This window comes from Rhea pennata, chromosome 7 (genome assembly GCF_028389875.1).
Source record: "Rhea pennata isolate bPtePen1 chromosome 7, bPtePen1.pri, whole genome shotgun sequence".
In the NCBI taxonomy this organism is placed as follows: Eukaryota; Metazoa; Chordata; class Aves; order Rheiformes; family Rheidae; genus Rhea; species Rhea pennata.
In genome coordinates, this window is record NC_084669.1 from 23,941,883 (window position 1) to 23,961,758 (window position 19,876).

The 19,876-nt window shown below is 37.1% G+C and overlaps 1 protein-coding gene across 4 annotated transcripts in view; it reads left to right on the forward strand.

The window, feature by feature from the left end:
• The window catches only part of VCL (vinculin), a 63,438-nt gene that overhangs the window by 14,589 nt on the left and 28,973 nt on the right, over positions 1 to 19,876 (forward strand). For all 4 annotated transcript variants that reach the window (XM_062580685.1, XM_062580682.1, XM_062580683.1 and 1 more), the window contains exons 2-5: positions 6,415 to 6,485; positions 14,324 to 14,474; positions 16,463 to 16,571; positions 19,065 to 19,187. In XM_062580685.1, the coding sequence (XP_062436669.1) occupies positions 6,415 to 6,485; positions 14,324 to 14,474; positions 16,463 to 16,571; positions 19,065 to 19,187 (454 nt within the window). The remainder of the gene's footprint in view (positions 1 to 6,414; positions 6,486 to 14,323; positions 14,475 to 16,462; positions 16,572 to 19,064; positions 19,188 to 19,876) is intronic.

The following is a 19,876-nucleotide window of genomic DNA, read 5'->3' on the forward strand; positions in this document are numbered from 1 at the left end:
TCTCATTTTCATATGGTTCTTGTTCCATAGTTATGTTTTACTTGGACAGCAAGAGTTCCTTGGCCTCGCAGCATTTGAAATTTGTCTAAATCTCCAGTGTAGACAGGTAGGTCAGTCTGCTGCTATTAGGAACCAGGTGGGTGAAGCATTCTAAATTTACTTGATTTATTGCCAGAGGAGTTTGGAAGGTGCCCTGCTATGCCTGGAATGCTGTCTCTGGGGTCATCATGAGAAAACCAGGAGCCGATATACAGCTTCAGTATTAACTGAAAGGCAGAGTTGCTAGGCTCTGATTCAGCTGTCTCTGTAAGTTCATACCTAGCTTAAAAACACAAAATCGGTGGTCTTGTTCACTAATGTCAGTGGTAGTACATTTGCATTGTTTGTGGTTGACATAAACTAAAAGCAGGAAGAGAATTCAGCTGCTTATTTCTTTAGGCAGCTGCTAGTTGCATCATCCTAATCCACTGCAGATAATAAGGAGGAAAATTTAAACAAAGCTTCTTAAAATAGTGTTAAAATACTTAATTGCAAGTGATAAATCAATCCTGATTTTTAGTTTTAAGTGAGATGAAAGAGTGGAATGATGAACAAACTTGAAATTTGCTGTTAAATGCTTCCAAGAGAGCTTTTGAAGGAAAATAAACACCATTTTAGAGGAGAGTTATGCTTTGTTCTACCTGGTTGTAACCCTGCCTTTTTTTGCCAGTTGTCCTGGGTGCAAAGGATTGGATTGTGGTGAGTAACCTGTAAACTTAGACTCCTATGTCTTCCTAAAATCATGTCAGGATTACTTGTCTATTTTATTCACTGTCAACAGACAATGATACTTGTACTGGAGGCTGATAATGCCATCTGATCATAATTTTTGAGTGACTTCTGAAATTCATATGGATGGGACCAATAAATTTCATGTTTTATGTTATGCTATTCTGTTTTGCAATTGTGTACAGTTCTGTTTTGCTAACATTTATCATATGAATGATAGTGGCTAGGGGCCATGGCATGATAAAATAACAGTCACTAAGAGTTGAATTTCAAGACAATCTAGGTGAGAAAGTTCGGAATACTACTAAAGTCTCTGGTGGTTGATATACTTTATACTGTAAATAAAAACAGAACATGAGTTGCAATCAAAATAGAGCTGACAGCAATAGAAAAAAAAAAGAGCTGTACCATTTGGTTTCTTTTTCTCTGCTCCAACTTCTCCCCCATCCCACCCCCAATTTCTGTGTTAATTTGACTGGTTTCACTAAGGGAAGACTTAAATGATTGTGAAGTAGTCATTGAATCCTTGCCGCATTTGAGGCTTCTGAGACAAACAGGCTCTGAACTCAGTTTGAGATAAAGGAGCTGCTTTGGCCTTCAGTAGCCAAACCTTTGGGGAAGAGGGAAGGGCTCTGCAGAAGGTATGAGGACACAGTTGCGGACGGCATTAACTTATCCCATCATTTTCCTTCTGTCATGTACAGGAGTGCTGAGTCTGTAACCAGAATTCAGAATGTTTTCACCAGGAGCTTTTAATTGCATTTGCCCAATGTTGTAATCTTTTAATCTGGACTTGAATGCGAGAGTTCCGTGCCAGCAACGAGTAGGCATAAATTTAACATCTGCTTGCTTCTCAATGGATTGTTCATAGTCTTGAAATATAGGCCACTTTTTTTAGGATGAGAAAAAAAAAAGGCTAGCAACTTTCTATTTTTTTAAAGATGTTATACTATGTCTTAGTGGGAATCCAGTCATGGTTATACAGTATAGAAGTTGCTTTCCTTGCAGTATTATAGCAAATACTTCAGTGCGTTTTTTTTCAGGAGAAAAAATCTAAAGGAGTTGAAGAAGCTGCAGAGAACTTCATGGAGCTGCACTGATTTGAAGACACTTTTTGGTGTGAAATTTGTCAGTGTAATGTCGTCATGCTTTCTGGAGGCTTGCAAAACATGGAAGAATGCATAAACCAATGACTAGATTTTAATGTGCAATTGCTTATGATGAAGTCACATATAGTGTATGGACCAGATCACTTTCTTTGAGCGGTGCTTTGAATTTAGCTAAAGAAAAAGCTACAGTATATAACTTGAAGAAATCTTGGGCTGCATTAGTGTTACAGTAGGGCTGTATATGGCACTGGATAGTGCCACAGGAATATTCTTAGGCTCCTTCCTAAAGGGCACATTTTCAACTGGCTTTTGGAACATTGTAGAAAGTAGTTTTTTTTTTTTTTTTTTTAATAGGGAAATCATATAAGCTGAAAGGAGGATTTCATTTCCCACACACTGCAGATCCTCAATAGATGCATTCAAAACTTCAGTGCAAAACATACTAATAAACTTGGGCTCTCGTCTTGATATTTGTGTATGTGGTGTTTAATTCTTTGAGATACTTTCAGTATGTTTTCTGTTTCCTACAAATAGGAGAAATAGAATTTCTTCCTGTTTGTGGTGTGCTTATTTAAACAAAGTCAAAAACCTGGAGAAGCTGGAACTTTTCCCCTCCTCACTGAACAGCTGTTTTTAGCTATACCAGGCTGGCTAAAAAGATTGAAAAAGGACCTTGTGGAGTACTCATGTCCCATTGCTGCTAGAGCAGAAGCAGACATGACCAAAAAAAGCTTCGGAATTGGTTATAAGGAGGAAAAAACTCAGCCTGATCAGAATGTTCCCCCCCCCCCCCCCCAAGTTTCCTGGAAGGAAACATAAACTAGTCAGTGGCAGATAATGATGCATGAGAGACATCTGAACAAGGATAGACAGGAACAGCAGGAAATTTTGGTCTTCCCTGGTCCTTCTAGTAGCATTCCTAGAAGCCTGTTCACTGTTTGTACTTGCCCTCTGGCTTGTGGATGTCTTGCTCCCTTCGTGCTTCTAGACATACCGGTCCTTGTTCCTCACTGCTCGGTGGTGCTTCCTCTCCCTTTACTTCAACAGTTTTGTTTCCAATGCAAGCCATCACTTTGCCCCCAAAGTATCAAAATGAATATTGATGGGTGGAGGTCACAACAGTGAAACTGCCTTGGTAAGCTCTGCGGTGTAGCACCTCTTCCTCTGTTCCTGCTCTGGGCGGGTGTGATGTTCGCAAAGTTAATGTCTCTTTACTCTGCTAAACAAGGGAAAGTTTCTCTGTAGCCGTGAGTAATGACCACCTCAGTATTAAAAGCGGAAGCTTAGGTTCTGTGGAAACTGTTGCTTCCCACTTAGCCAAGGGAATCTTACATTAGAGGGTAGGAGTACCTGAATAGGAATAAAAATCAGGTTCTCTAGGCAATGGTTTTGTATTAACATCAAGTTATACAAGCCTCCTATCAGAAATGAGATGAGAGTTTTTTTAATAAACTTTTCTTGATTTCCATAGCTACATTTTTTCTGCATTTAAATACTGAGTGAATTTTTACATTATGTAGCACTACAGTATGTCTGAGAACTGCTTAGTCAACAAAGTTCAGTCTAAAGAAACCGGATCTTATTAAAACAAGAAACAATTGCTCTAACCACAAAGTTATAAAAGAAAACCCACAAAACCTCTTTTGGGAGTTGTGTATTTTTAAAAAGACATCAATGCGGCTTTGTTTGTTAAAGGGTACGTGGAGTAGGTTTGTTTGTTAGGTCCCATCTCCATACCTCGGTAACAAATGTAGAGACTGCAACTTCTAAAAGTTAATAGCTGTGCAAATATAAGTGTTTTCCTTGTGAGACACAGGGACTTGTTTAAACTGCAGAGATTCAGCGAGGGGTATGTGGAGTGTTGCAGCTTAAAATATGGTAAAAGTAATCTTTTTTCCTAGAAGGGTAAGGGAGCTTTTTAATAGGCCTGGTGGGAACTGCCTGAAAACTTTTGTGAAGTGTCTTTTCTGTGTGCCATATGGTGCTGAGGATATAGGAGGAATGAGTGTTTCAAATTTGTGGTGAGCATGGGAGAAAAGTGGGCTGTCTTTAGAGCCGAGACAAAAACTGGGTCTGTGTTTCAGAGATGTGTTAAGATAGACACTCCCTACAAAAAAATGAAAATGGAAATTACCTCATATCCTGTACATTACTTCCATTTAAAGACTAAAGATCCTAGCCAGGTGTAGCAAAGCAATTCTTATGACTGGGAACTGGTGAGTGTTTGCTCCGAAGAGGTCTTAGGAGTGACTGAATTTGAGCTGTCCGTCCGTGTTGAGGTCTGTTTCATTTTGTATATCCTATCTGTTTGATACCAACTGCGCATTAAATATGATGATTGCTTGTATGATGCAGTACCTCATTTAAACCTAAAGAATAAGGTTGGTTTGTTTATGGAATTAACGTATAGAAACCAACTCAGCTGCCACTGAAAGGCTTAAAAAGATCTACTTTGAGAAATCTTTCCAGAAGAATTATAGTTATTGGAAAAATTTCAGCTAAATTTGCACTGTCTAGTTGCAGTGTGGGTGAAGACAGCTGTATCCCATGAGTTGAGCCTAGATATACTTTATTTTTAGAAAAGTTTAAGAGGAGATTTTGCTTTCCAAACTGAAGAAACACTTCTGTTCTGGTTAGTAAAATTAGCAGTAATTTTGATAAAGTCTATTGTAGCTTAAGAAAAAGTTGTTTTCTCAGTTGTTCCTGGTCGATTATTCTATATTAAAAAAGCAAGCTGGATATTGATAGTTAGGATGAGCTTTGAATTCAAGTCATGTTGCTGTAAAATTTTTTTTCTTGTGTTCTTTAAGAGTTGTATGTCTTTAGGCTACGTATTTTTTGATTTTCATTTCTTCTTCTTTTTTTTTTTTTTTTTTTTTAACAAATTGGTCTATATGTAGATTGGTACAGCTGAGAAAGAAACACATCTTGGTGGCAGTGGAATTTTCCCCAGTGACTTCTTGAAATAAAACATTACTCTTGGTTTTTGCCTGGTGACAGCTTTCTATCTGCATCCAAATAATGTGTTCTCTATAATCCAAACTACACAGACTTATGAGAATTACTCCTTTTCTGTTATGTTTGTGCACATGTGCATGCACACACACACACACACGAGAAAGAGAGGGAAATATATTAAAAAAAAAAAAGTTTCATGATCTAGAGTGGAAATGGTTAGAACAAAGCAGCCATGCTGTCAGTGGCGGGTCGTATAACCCTGTCCCAGAAGAAATTGGAGCATGAGATGCTTATAACTGTGCTGCTGAGATGTTGCCCTGCTTCCCCCCCCCCCCCCCCCCATGCTCGCCCTCCCCTGCCTGAGATCCTGGGGTTAAAAGAGTTGTGGCAATACAGTAGTGCTGTGCACTAGCTGGCAGTGGTGCTGGTACTGTGAGTTACAACAAGCATAAGAGATAGAAAATCGTTGTAAAACTAAAGAGTTTCAACATCTTTGTTCTTCCCTCTGTTGCTAGTAAATAGATGCATGAATACTTGCAAGCATAACACTAGTAAACTTTAAAAAGTTGCTTTTAAATGTGGACCAAACTGTCCGTATGTATGAACCAAATGATATTTAGGGCCCATGTAATTTTTTAAAGCCCATCTAAAAAGGACCAAAGTAGCCAAGACCCATTTTGGCAAGTGGAGTAAACTTGCAAGGAAATGCTGCCTCTGGAGTGCTGTACAGCACTAGAATTTTTAAGTACTGTGCATATTGGCACACTGCAACTTCTGTTGCTTCTGAACAGCAATCTTTAAAAGCAGCTGATCAGGGACCTTCAGTGCTATCTAGTCTAGCTTGAGCAGCCTGGCAGCTCTTAACACAAGCTAATGTCGGAGTTAAAGACCTTCTGCTTTGTGATGGCTTTGTGAATGGCTTATTCAGCTGGAAAATACAGTGAACAAAGGAGCTGGAAATATTTTGTCAAGTTGGTGATCTCACAGTCCGGAGAGCCAGCTACTGATTATAAAGACTTGTATTGTATAACACAACAGCAAGTGCATAGAAAAACACAGATCTTATTCTCCCTCTTTCTTTATTAATGTTTGAATGATTATTTTTGCCTAAAGAGAGTGTGAATGCGGGTATGGTGTATGTTGTCAGTAATTAACATACATTTTTCTAATAGACTAGGCAGATTGAATAGGAAAATGGGGATTATTTTTAACTTTGAATTTGATTTTTGACTTTTGGGGGGAGTTGAGAGAGAAGCCTGCAGAGCTCATTGTGATTAAGTTTTTTTTATTTCTTTGCTATGTTAAGTTGCACTGTTTCTGTGGAGAGTAGGATGAAGGAAAAGGTTCCTCTCCCTCAAATAATTTAGTGTCAATGTTGGCAGGAGACAAAATGTGATTTGTAAGGCATCAAAATTTGACTAACCTGGATAAATACTGGGCTCAAAACTACAAACGGCAACCGCAAGCATAGTGGAAGGAATTGTGTCATTGGTGCAAATAATTTTTTTATTGCTATTTGATTTCATCTAGGCTTTACACTGAAATTCTGATTCTTAAGTATGACTTTTTTCTCCTGCAGGTTGGAAAAGAGACTGTGCAGACAACAGAAGACCAGATCTTGAAAAGGGATATGCCACCTGCATTTATCAAGTAAACTCATTTATATTGTCAAATCTTCTATTGTAGGTACAGGAGATATGCCCCAGTGATAGGTCATTGTTACTCATTCTTGTGCAGATTAGAAAATAAGTAGCTCTCTTTGTGGGCTTGAGGCTCACCTTCTTCAGAAATGACCTTTCAGCAAATAGTGACTTTCTTGTTACATCTTATTTGTTTAGATGCGTTTCTGTCTATACATGTCTTCCGTATGTCTGCTTCAAAAATAAAAATGTTTCATAGTAACCATGGCACTTATCTGCGTGCTGTTTTTTGGCATTTAACAATGCCAAAGATAATGTGTGGTGTTCTCACAAAGTCTCTTCTTTAATTTGATTGGTGAAATGTGAATGTGGCAATATAGCCAGTTTATGCATGATATCACTGCTTGGAAATCTAAGGCAGTTGAAGAGCCGTGACTGACACTTTTAATTAAGTTCATGGCTCAGTATTGAAGACAAATAACTTTTTCCTTTTACTATTCTAAGTCTTAAAAATGATGCATCATTTTTTTTCCTGTTGTGAAACTACCAAGCTTTTTACTATCAAATGAGAAACTTTAACTGGGATGTTTCTGCCTTACAAGTCACTGAAAGCAGTATTAGCATTCTCTGCTGATGTTTACAAAATGAATGAATATCTTACTATATTCTTGAAGGCAGAATAGGCAGATATTCCAAATCAGAAAGCACTGAGGCAACTAGAAAAATAATAGAATGGAGAACAGAGGTGATGTTGAAAGAGAGATTTTTGTGAAACAGTGAATACAGATTTATTTTGTTGTGTTGCAGGTTGACAAAACAAACAAAAAATGGCCAGGACAAGATGGTATTAGACAGCAGTAAAGGTTCATGAATGAAACAGCTGAATTATTAGTGACGTGTAACCTCTCACTTGAGACTACCTGGTATGTCAGAAGTGAATGTGGTGACGCTGTTTGGAAAAACCTTCTAGGGGAATCTAGGAACAGGAGGACAACAGGTCTGGCATCCTGCAGGGCAAATAACTGGAAGAGAAGAGAGAGAATAACAGAGATTATAGAGAAGAGAATTAACAAGCACCCAAGTAAATAGAGTTTGTTTTGGGTGAATTGACCATGTTTCTGTAGAGGCAAATTCTGCCTTATCAACCTCTCATGTTCTTAGAAATATCAGGAAGATCGGTAAGGATAATCCAAGTGATACAGTCTGCATGTAGTTTTTTGGGTAAAATCTAAAAGCATTTAAGAAAAAGTAGGTACAGGATAAGAAGGGAAGTTCTTTTATAGAAAATAAAAGATTCAAAGTGAAAAGAAACATGAAATAGTTAGCTCTGACAATCATGGGAGTCATCAGCAGGGTTCTGCACAGATCTGTGCTGACTCTGGTGGTTTTTAACCATATTCACAAATGCCCTGGAAACCAGGGTAAGCAATGAGGTTAAAGAACTTGCTGGTGACTAGAAGTCTGATGCAAGATAGTGAGGATGATGAATGACTGAGAAATTACAGCAGGATGTAATTAAAGTGAATGACTTGGTATCAAGTGTAGATTAAATTATTTTGATAGATCTGAAATGACAGACATGGGTGAGTAGCAACTTTAGCTTCATATAGGATGTCTGACTCTGAACTGATCATCACTCTGAGCGAGGAAGATCGTGGAGCTCTGATAGATTGGTGAGAGCATCCATTGCATGCTCAATCAAAAAAGGATTATCAGCAAAGGACTAGGACTGTAGTGTCACTCCTGCTCCTTCAATACTACATGCACTTCTGGTCTCTCAGTTTTAGAAAGGATGTAGCAGAACTGGAAAAAAGTGCATAGAAAGACTTAGGGAATGGTAAAAGTTATGGAATGGCTTCTGTATAAGGCAAGGCTGGGGAAGCTGGAGCTCTTCAGCCTGGAAAGGTGCCAGAGGGGAGATGGGGACGTTAGAGGTCTAAGGAGCTATGAGTTGCATGGAGTTGTGGATAACTTCCACTGCTCTTGCAGTGCAAGAACCTGAAGGCAGCATTATATTAAGCTTATAGTTTAAAAAACAACAAAAGGCGAAGCTTCTTTACACAGTAAGTGCTGTCCTGAATTCTTTGTGTTTGTTTGGAGGATAACAGAGGATAAGAGAGTACTTAGAGGAATCTATTGGGGGTTATCAAATAGACAAACCACAGGAAATCCCATGAGCTGAAAATAGTTGGAGGATGGGAGAGTGCCCAGAGGAAGTATGATAAATGCTTGTCCTGTTCTTAGCTTTCCTTAAGCGTTCACTTGCAGCTTTTGGAGACAGGATACTAAGCTAAATGGGCCTTTGATACAATCCAGACAGTATTTCTTATGCTATATTCCTGGTTTATGACCTCGTTTGGTTGAGTTTTTCAGAATTGTTTTTGTGTTTTGAGGGAGGGTTGTTTGGGGGTTTTGGATTGGTGTTTTTGGAGCGGATGTGTGAGTTGAAATGAGACTAAAACTTTTTTCTTGATCCTTGGGGAGCTGTATATAGTGTAATTTTGTTTGTGCTTGTTTTTGAGGATGTGTAGAGTTTTTGGTTGATTTCCAGCTTCTTGTTCACTAAGGGGAGTAAGGGAGTAAGGAAAAGAGACTGCCTTCGAATTGCTACACTATAATCAGCCTCTAATGACATTTACCAGATTCTGAAGACTTAGTAGTCAAATTACTATAGAAATGTGATGTGAGCTTAAAGAATTCTTTAGTGGTGCACTGCTGAATAGCAGCGTTTTTTGCTGAGTATAAGAACTTTTCCTGCAAGAATTTGTGAGTGTCTTAGATTGTAGTACAATGAAAAATGAGAAGCAGAACTAATAATGAAACCTTTTTCACACACAGTATCCTGGATAGGATAATACAAATAATGGATGACCTTTTTGAGTGATAGCCTATTAAATTTGTTGTTTTTCAGTTAATCTAGAGCTTATATCAAAAAGAGCTAGTACGTGGTAACAGTTCTTTATTCACATGATGGAACATACTGTCACTGACTTCTCTGATGTAGGGAAAAGTGACAGCTGTGAGTGAGCTGCCAAAGGGCTCTAGCTGCTTCTGTGTTAAAGAGCAAGACTTGGATGTAGGAGGCAAAATGGAAGAGGACTGTTGTTTTTTGAGAGGAGGGGTGTTTGTATCTAAACTGCTGATTCAAGAATTGGCAGTCATCTTTAGGAAGTCCTTCTGCAGGGCTCGTCCAGATTGGACTGGTAAGGAACAGTGTGCTTGCTCTAGCACTGCATTTCCTGCTCGCGTGTTTCGCACTCAAAGGGACCACCAGACCTGGAGGGAACCACGCCTGGAGGAAGATGGAGTTATTCTTCTAAAACTACTTCTTCTTCTTCTTTTATTTATTTATTTATTTTTCTTTTTATTTGCCTGAGACTGACATTGAGGGTGTAGTGAATCTTTGTGGCACTGTGTGCAAAGTTTTCCAGTAGGAGTGTGATTACAACCAGCGGCGTTGTTAGCCACGAGGAGCCTAACATGCATCCCTTTGCTTGCTGGTGACATAAACCACCTTGGAAGCATTGACCTAGAGTTAAGAAATGCTGTGTTCTGTACCTTAATTGTCTTGGTCCATAGGCAGTATATGTAACGGATGGAATTTAAATCAGATGGTTTTGCTGGGTGTTAATATTACTTGTTACAATTCTGTTGTAATGAAGGAAAAAGCTGTAATCTCTATGCAAGCAATAGGGTAACATCTGAATTATTTGCACTTGGAACAAAAATTTATCTGCATTTAATTTGCACACAAACTCATTTAATAAACAAAACCATAGCACTATTTGTATTAACACTGTTTTTGTAGCCCAGCTGGAGCAGCATTACTGGTAATCTCTATTAACAAAGCTATGTTTCTATAAAGTATTTACTTTTAAAATTGTATTTTTGCAGCTGTAGGTAATTAAACTGTAGTGAGTAAACTCACTACAACTTGAGCGGTTAGGAATTGAAAAAAAGTGCTGTTCCCAGATATCTTATATTCTAAACAGCCACTTGTGTTTGGGAGAAGCAGAGATCAGTCTTAAATCCTGAAAAATAATGTGGAAGTTCAGCGTAAGTTGCAGCTTTTCCTCACACTTCATAAAGAAGATGCCAACAGGAATGAAGTTGGTTGAATACTGGAGGTTGTTATAGTTGCAAAGATCTTGACCTGTGTGACTTCTCTACATAGAACTTGGCAGGTGTTAATATAGATTTGTAGTAATTGAGCCTCTAAAATAAAAGATATGCATTCTTTTATAGTGGTGTCTTGTTAAGTTATGATATAACATAGAGATTTGGATATTTGCAGATTAGTTTGGCTCTCAGGAGGTGCTACTTTTTTAATTGCTTCATAGACTTCAGATTAGCAACAGAATATCACATAGGCAAGTGATAGGATTTTGTTGGATATCTGCATTTTTCCTCTTGTTATCAGAAATATTGAAAAATGCCTAGAGGGCACTACTTTAATATTTCTTGTTTTGATAAATATTTTGGAACAAATTAAAAATTTTTAGCAAGAAAAATTTCATTTCTGAGATCACACTAGTGGATTCTATGATTAATTGGTTGTTCAGTATGGAGATTTCTTCGGTTTCTATCATTCGAATGCCACTTCAAATTAACTGCTAAACTGATAGCAGTTGATAACTTCGTGTAAAATTACCCATCTACTGATTAGATTGTTGTTGGACACCTGTGTATTTTTTTGTGGAAATATCAATTCTTATAAACCACCAATGTACTATGTGTGACTTCAGCTACTCTGGTCTTTACATTAAAAAAGAAAAAAGGGAGGGGCGTGATACTCATTGAAAAAAAATACCAAATTTGAAACAACTTTTCAGTGAATTGAACAGAATGATGTGTCACTTTGAACATAATAAAGTCCAATACAAAGTACCAGTAAGCTGAAGTAGAATACAAAAGATGAATGATGATGGGTTTTCACATTGCAGGTGTTTTAGCAACTGAGTTTATGAAAAATTTTACAATAAGAGTAGGCTTTCATATTTTTGAAAGCATGCAGACATTTTGATACATATGGATCCAATTACGTTACAACTATATTAAGATCTGGTTATGTCTAAGAGCATCAGCATATAAAGTCCACGTTGAATTTGTTTTGTAAATACGGTGGTGTTGTCCGATGTTACAATACAATTTTGTTTAAACGTCTGACAACTTTTTCCACTTTTGGCCTTTGGGCTGTGATTTTATTTGTAAGTCAACAACCTGATCTTCAGAGAGAATTAAAGTTTTACTGTTTTATTAGTGTGTAACTTGCATTATATAACATCGTGTGCAGACTTCTTTGTGATTTGGATTCTGTGATTTTTTTTTTTTGACATTGGAAGAATTTCAGCTTTATCCAATAAGTAATCAAGCATCCCCTTTCCCATTTGCAAGCTGGATAAGATCTGTGCAGTCAGGCTCTGAGTGCAGCAAAGAATGAGTGTGGGGAGGGTATTCCACAAAAACTAGCATTATCATTAATTATTGTAGCTCTGTGGTTAATTTTTTCCATCTATTTAAACTTAAGAATTTTTTAATCTTATAGCAAAATACATACGTGAAGTACCTGCCTATCCAAAATTTTCTATACTGGTTCTGTTGTGCGCTGCTGTGGGTGGGGTTTCTGTACGTGCAGAATACAGATTATACAACATAAACATGAAGCACCAAAGACTTTTTATCTCAGCAGCAATTTAGTTAAGTTGTAGTGGTAAATTCACCTTAGCCATGAACTACTATTGAGAACTTTTTAATATGTTGTGTGTGTTTGAGTCTTTTTTTTCTTTTTGTGCGACAACAAGCAATTCATTGCAGTGAATGAAATTATTCCACCCTCCCCATTTTAATTGTTTTTTCCTAGTGTGTTGCCTTTGGCAGGGGGGCAGGAATCTATTTGAAAAAAGCAACTCCCTTCTCCTCCACCCTCCTTTCTTGCACACAGTAGTGCCCGTTCCTGAACTCTTTCGGATATACTGGGAAGTTTATACAAAAAAGGCGTTACACAAGTAAAACACAAAATTAATTTTAAAAGTTTTTTTAAAAAAGTTTGTTTATTTTAAAAGTTTTAAAACCTGGAAAATAAGTCTTTGAATCTTTTGAAACTTTATTCTTTGGTAAATTGTGGGGATTTCTGGGGTTAATGCACATTTGCATTAATTCATTTGTTCACAAACGCAAAAGCCAGCCTTGAGATAATCATTATTATTAAACAACATGACCATGAAATTGAGCTGTAGGAAATGAGGTATTTCTCAGTCTGTGGCTCTGGCTGGGTGAATAAGTGATATCTGCTTTCTTAGCAGCGCTGGAAAAAATAAACTTGATGTGGGGAAATCTACTTCAATGAAGTTAGCTGACTTTGATTTTTACAGCTAAGTTCACTGCATATTCATGAGCAGACCATTCCTGCTCTCTGCCTTAAAGTCCTATATTTTTTTACTTAGTTATGAGTTACCACCTACTGTATGGACCAGATGTCCCACTGAAGAATAGGGTATGACAGTGGCATTGCTTATCTGGGGAGCCATTAGCTGAAAACCTTACTTTCTGAAAAAAGATTTGTTTTACTGTAGTAGATATCTGATTTCTTGTTGTAGTCAGTGGTAGGAGTAAACATTATCCTCAGGCCATTTGCATGAGAAAGAAAATAAAAAGGAAAATGAAAAAACTGTGCAACTTTCTTATATGATTTAACTGAAAGTCTGAGATAAAGGAATATACCTAAATGATCACTAGAGAATGAGCTATGATGAGCATGAAAAAAGTAATGATGGGAGATAGTATTGCTGAAATAAAAGGGATTAATGTTTGTTGGAACTTGGAGCAACTTGAATAGGCATATGATACTTGCATATGCATAGCATCTGTGTACTGGACTTATTTATGTTTCTCTTAAACAAGGTAAGAGAATGGAGGAAAGTCTTGGTCAGCGTAGTCAATAACTACGGTCACGATCAGGGTAACTACTATAGAAGCAAAGTTTGAATTTTATATTTCTCTAAGCTGTTGTGGAATGATTACAGCAAGCAAACAAAATGCAAAGCTTTTTAATGTTCTTAATTGTCATGTGAAATGGCTTGATAAAAAATAACTTAATTTTAGAGCTCCCTTGCTTCTTATAGTACCTTTTGTATTATTGTAATTGCACATTATAATGTCTTGTAAATCCTCCTTCCTGTTCTTAAATATGGAGTTTCAACCTGCCTTTTCAACCTGTTGATAATTCTGAATTTTACCTGAAATTTAATACCTTATCACTAAATCTTATGGCTATTTAAAATGCTATTTATGTAATGAGTGCTAATAAACTTAAAAGTTGGAGTGTAGCTCTGTCAGGTAGAGAATAGTCTTGAGAATCTTGTTTTTTTAATAGGATGTTCTTTTGTCTTACTGTTTAGCAATAATTTAATATTTATTAATTGCAATTGCCTCTTGAATGCTAAGGCAAATATAAGGATGATAAAAAGTTAGTAATTTGAGTTGGAAACCCTAAAACAATAATTGTACCTTCCCTTCCCCAGTCATTCAGAATAAAAGATGTTTTGCCAAGTTAATGTTGGGTCCTTTCCTTAACAACATTCTGTATTGACTGCTGTGTATGGAGTGCTTGAAATGTTCCCTAAATTGGAAGATTTCCTGACTTCAGAAAAAGCATGTCATACAGATGCTATCTATTTTCTTGTTAACATAAATATCTTTACTTGTTAGACTATAAAGGTAGAGAATGATTAATTTGCTTGCAGCATTTCAAGTAGTGAGGTTGAAAACAAATCCTTCACCATTTTCTCAAGTGTGTTACCTTACAGACAGAAATAACCAGCACGTTTTGTCTGATGACTTTTTCCACAGAGTGGAGAATGCATGCACCAAACTTGTTCGGGCAGCCCAGATGCTGCAAGCAGACCCTTATTCCGTCCCAGCTCGTGACTATCTCATTGATGGATCGAGAGGCATCCTTTCTGGAACGTCAGACTTGCTTCTGACATTCGATGAAGCTGAGGTAGGCATCTCACCACAGGTGACACAGGTCACAGCAATATTGCATTAATGGCAACGTCCACTTAAGTGAATTAGCTAACGTAAACTATTGAGTAGGGCTGAATGTGGTTTTGACTGTTAGCTTCATTGAAAGCATATTTTGCATTTCTGTCCATCAGAAGAAGCTTTATTTTGTTGTTGTATTTTGTTAAGAGTATCTTTGTATGACACAATGGTTTTGTTTGTGTTGTTTGTGATTGCTCATTGAAAGGGCCAGATTCCATCAATGCTGACTTATGTTTTCCTGCCATTTTGCTGTCTTCCCTGTACCTATAACTGACCCTACATTCTCCCTATCCCTTCACTGAAAAGTCCTGGCTATTTCCTAACCTCTTTGGCTATCTTTACTTGACCCTGTTAACTGGTAATTCAGTTGGCCTAGTAAAGGGGTAATCCAAGTTTAGACTGTTGGCTGATCAGTTAGAGGATGTGTTCTGATAAATGTAACAGTTGTTGCATTTTGGCTGTTGCAGAAGCCAAAGAAATGGCTCAGAGGTGCTGTTTTCAGCACCTCAAACGAAAAAGGAGAAACGCACAGGAGAACTTAAAAAAGGAGGCATTGAGTGTTTTGTCCTTGAAAATCTGCCTTTATGTTGGAAATCTTTCTTTTACTTTTGTGATCCTCTTACTGGGAGTATGAGGTCTTACGCTTTTCTTAATAGCAAATGTCATGCCTTTAAGAGGGAATGAAGCTAGCACTACTAGAACTGCTGATAATTCTGAATTTTACCTGTGCAACAACCTGTTAATCTCTGAAATCATTATATTACTCTTCCCGCTGCTCTGCGTAGTCTGACACAGCATCCTTGTGTCTCATTCAATCGGCTCATAATGCTGTTGATATGTTCTCCTGAAATAAGGATAATGCTGTGGGACTTCACTGTGGCACTAGTGATTATACATTATTTTAAATGTTTTTAACTGATACTGCCAAGTGTTAAAGGACATGATTGCAAGGAAGTAAGCTTGACGGCATTTAATCTCCCTGCTTTTGGTGTTTAGGAAAGGCGATGACTTTTATGGAGTTAATGCTTCCTTGAACTCTTCTCTGACCACTGCATGTTAAAAGAAAAATACTACTCTGGAATGACTGACTTTTCACAGATAGGAAACTTGGCATGTCTCTTATCTTGAAATATAGTAAGAGTAGATAACTAATATTGGGACAAGACTGAAGTGAGTTTTAGAGTAAATTATGATCGACTGTTATGCAGACTGAGCACTGCATGTCGCTGATGCAAATGAAATGTTAACAAAGTCATTCTTCAATGAGAATTGTATGTGTGGTGTTGGAAATGTAGTTCAGGAAGTAAGAAGATTAGGTTAACCAGCAGAATTCTGTTGTAGCTTTAAACATTAGCTAAAAAAGTAAGTAATCAACAGCTAAGGCGGAAGTCCAGAGGTGAATAAAGTACATAATCTTCATAGACGGATTTTCCTGCAAGGCCTAAGAGGTTAGATGTACCTTTCCAGCTGGAATGCTGGATAATGTTTTTTCCATATATAAAGCTGCATTGTGGATACTATTTTCTATGAAAGTTTTGAGTCTACTTTCCTTGTAATTTTGTTTTGAGATTTAAATTACGTGTTTTTTATTGATGAAATTGCAAAGAAAAATTTTGAATCGGGCATGCCAACCTGTACTTAAATGCACCTCTTTGTTTCTTTTTCCCCTGCTACCCTTCAATTGTCATGAAAGGTGAAAACACTGAAAGGAAGCTTTTGCATTTGTGATGAGTAGTGGAATGCTGATTAGATTTTGTCTTTGTTAATACAGCGTTCTTAAGTAATTGAATTGTGGGTCACCTAATTAGCATCCTCAACCTGTGTGATTACCCGTGCATTATGTGAGCAAATGCTGTACCTGTTCTGTTCTAATGATAGACTTGCATTTCTAATTCAAGTATTATTTAGCTTCATCTAATAAACGATGGAATGTTCCTTTTTTAGGTCCGTAAAATCATCCGTGTCTGCAAAGGAATTTTGGAATATCTGACTGTGGCGGAAGTAGTAGAGACTATGGAGGATTTGGTGACATACACAAAGAATCTAGGGCCAGGTTTGATTTGCTGCAGTATATGATAAACATATTAAGTGTAGTCTTTTTCTTTCATCCTTTTTTCCCCCCACACTCTCCCAGCCAAATTTAAAGTGTTTAGACAATGATAAAGCAGTTGCTTTGAAAGTTTCTGGAAAGCATTTTAAACTACTGTTTTCTGATTCACATTCTCTTAAGAATGCAGAAGAGTCGAGATATGTGCTGTGTGGATGATATGTAGTGTACTTCTTCCACACTACATTTTGTGGGAAATAAGCCTGCATTTGCAAGAGTAAAATAAAAAAAATGAAGGAGATATAATTAAGCATTCGTGGCTGAAGTCCATTAGGAGTGTAACATTTCAGTACTGAGATGGTTAGGTCAACAGGAGTTTCTTGGAGTAGTATAAGCTAAATGCTCTATATTAACAGCTTGATGAGGTTGCAGAAATAGCATTCATGCAGTACTATACAAAAGCTCAGCTGTTATCCTTTTCCTTCGTTATGTGGTGCTCCTTCACTACTTGCTACTTCACAATGCTACATCACACTCTTTCATTGGTGGAAATAAATGATTGGTAAGTGAAGCGCTGGGCTGATACAGAGGAAACCTATTAATGTTACAGTCATCTGCTCCCGGTACTTTAGTTTCAGCAAGCATAAAGTAGATTAAGTATTATTTAACAAAAGCATTCTATGAAATTTAGGTGTTGTGGTAGTAGTGTAGGAGAACATTGGAATTGAACTGAAGTTGAACTAAAGTATGTTAAAAACAGAGCAGGAGTTCAATTAATGTCTTCTTGTTAAACGGTGGCTACACATGCACACACTTATATGTGTGTGTTCATAAGAATACATACGTAGCATAAGAACTAGTTCATAAAGGAAATCAGATACTTACAGACTAGACGCTGTCTTATATCACCGAGCGTATTTATTCTACTTGATATACTTGTGGATTATATTGTTTAACATATGCAGATTATATTGTTTAACAAATGCTTATAGTTTAAATTCCATGAAGGTATAGTGTGTTAATTTCTTTTATCTCCATAAGAAATTTACTTTCAACTAAATTCATTTTGCTTCATTTTGAAAGGGAAAAAATGAAGCAAAAAAGGCAATCATCTCTTTCCATGAAATTCATTATTTTATCCAGTATATGCAATTATATTTTCTCCTTGGTCGTAATCCTCTATCTTTAAAATGGAAGTTTTCCTGAGCTTCTAATTACTCTACTTGGCTCAGACACAGCAGTTGGGACTTCTCTCTGACATAATTTGTTGCTCCATGTTTATAATGGAGGGGATAAGTGTTTGACAAGTATCTAATTTCTTTGTCAGAAGTGCAGTGTAGGTTTATGCCCATGTCCCAAATGAGCTTCTCTAAATTCATGCTGTTCTGGATACAGAGCTAATCTTATGCTTCTGGCATGCTCTAAAAGCATTGTCTTTGCCTGAATTAAATGTCACTTAACAATTACTGCCCTGGTCCGCAAAACCTTAACGTTTTATGCAGTTAGTCCTTATTCCCTTTAGTTATATCACTGGACATCTGATCTTACTGTCAGCTTAAGCACTATATGAATATTCAGGAATATGAGCGTGTACACTTAAAAATCAATAAAGTGCTTATTGGTTTTAAGTTGGAAGTAGAGAGGAGTATGATCACCTCTTTAGGTTTTGGTTACTTGAAAATAGAGATGCTTTTGCACGACATGCCAGTCTATGCTGGCAATGTGGTGGTCCCCCTTGCTAGGTTGGCTTAAGATTCTGAACTAGTAGAAAATTAACTCAGCAAAAGAATATGTTGCTTTCTGCCAGTTGTGTGTGTCCTGGAAGAGGGTGGGACTATGGTAGTATCAATTTAAATCAGCTTAAATAGTTATTGAGCTGAGCCCAAAGTTTCCACATGTGTTATGTGCTAAACCTCAGAAATCTTACCTCTTGAAGACGGATTTACTCTAGAATAAGTTTAATTCTTCTCTCACTTTTTTTAGACCACTGAAATATTACTAGTAGAACTTTCTTTAAAGAAGTAAAATAGATAAAATTCTTGAATTGTATCCTGTAAAACCCCAAGACAAAGTCTTTGAAGGCAAAAAGAAAAATGTAACCATGATGTTTCTTTTTCCTGTCATTCACACTTAAGGCTTTGATCGAATCTTAAAAGAAAAAAAGGAAAAACCATAAATTAGTTTCCAGTGTTCATGAGGTGACTCGGTGTCCTGAAGTAGCTCTTTATTTGTGTATTCCTGTTTTCTCTCTGGAATTTTAAATCTAAAGTTTTGAAGCTTTCATTCTACCTTGCCTAGTAAGTAGCTTTTGAATCTATACTTCTCTGAAGTATCTGGAATGCAGTTTAAATAACAGGTGCTAATATAAAAGTTCTAACCTTGAATGTGGTTGTTGTAACTTGTTATACTTTGTTCCTGTTTAGAAAGCTCAACTGTTGCAAGTCAGGCTAATGTTACATTTCTTCATGTATGACTATGTTTAATTACTTCAATATCTAGGAATGACAAAGATGGCCAAAATGATTGATGAGAGACAGCAGGAGTTAACGCACCAGGAACATAGGGTTATGCTGGTAAACTCCATGAATACTGTGAAGGAGCTATTGCCAGTACTTATTTCAGGTATTTTCTACTTTAATTTTTAATACCAGTCTGGATCTGTGTCTGTTCTTAGCTGGAATTCCAATCTTTTATGTTTATTTAAAAATAACAGCCTTGACATTGCTTCTACAAGTATGTTGTAGAATGGTATGATTTGTTCATGACTTAGTTAGAAACATGGTGTAAATGTAATGCACCTAGCTGTAAGTTCTGCATGCTTGAAATTAGAACAAGTCTAATGACCTACTGTTAACCATAGATGTAGCATAATATGTACCTTGTGTATTGGATTTACTGGTTTCTTTTAAATGGCAAATCACTTCCTTGATTATGAACACTTAAATAGTTGTCCTTTAACATCTATTCACAACCTTGCATTAGTATCATCTTGCAAGAGTAGCGAGGGTCAAGGTTGTGACATTGAGGGCTGAGTCCTAGAGACCTCATCCCCATTTCCTTTTGTGTCTAGGCACCAGCAATACCTCAGGCTGTGCTGAGCCACATACAGGCAGGGGCTGGAGGCATTAGCCTGTTCAGGCAGCCTGTGGGGGAAGAGCAGAGGAACATGTTGGAGGTATACTAATGCTTGAATCGAGCTAGTTGGAGTAAAGTGGTTTCTTTTATCAGACATCTCCCCTCTTCTCTACTCTGATTTTTACTTGTTTAATAACTGTAAATAGGGTATCCTCCTACTACATTTTTCTGGGTCT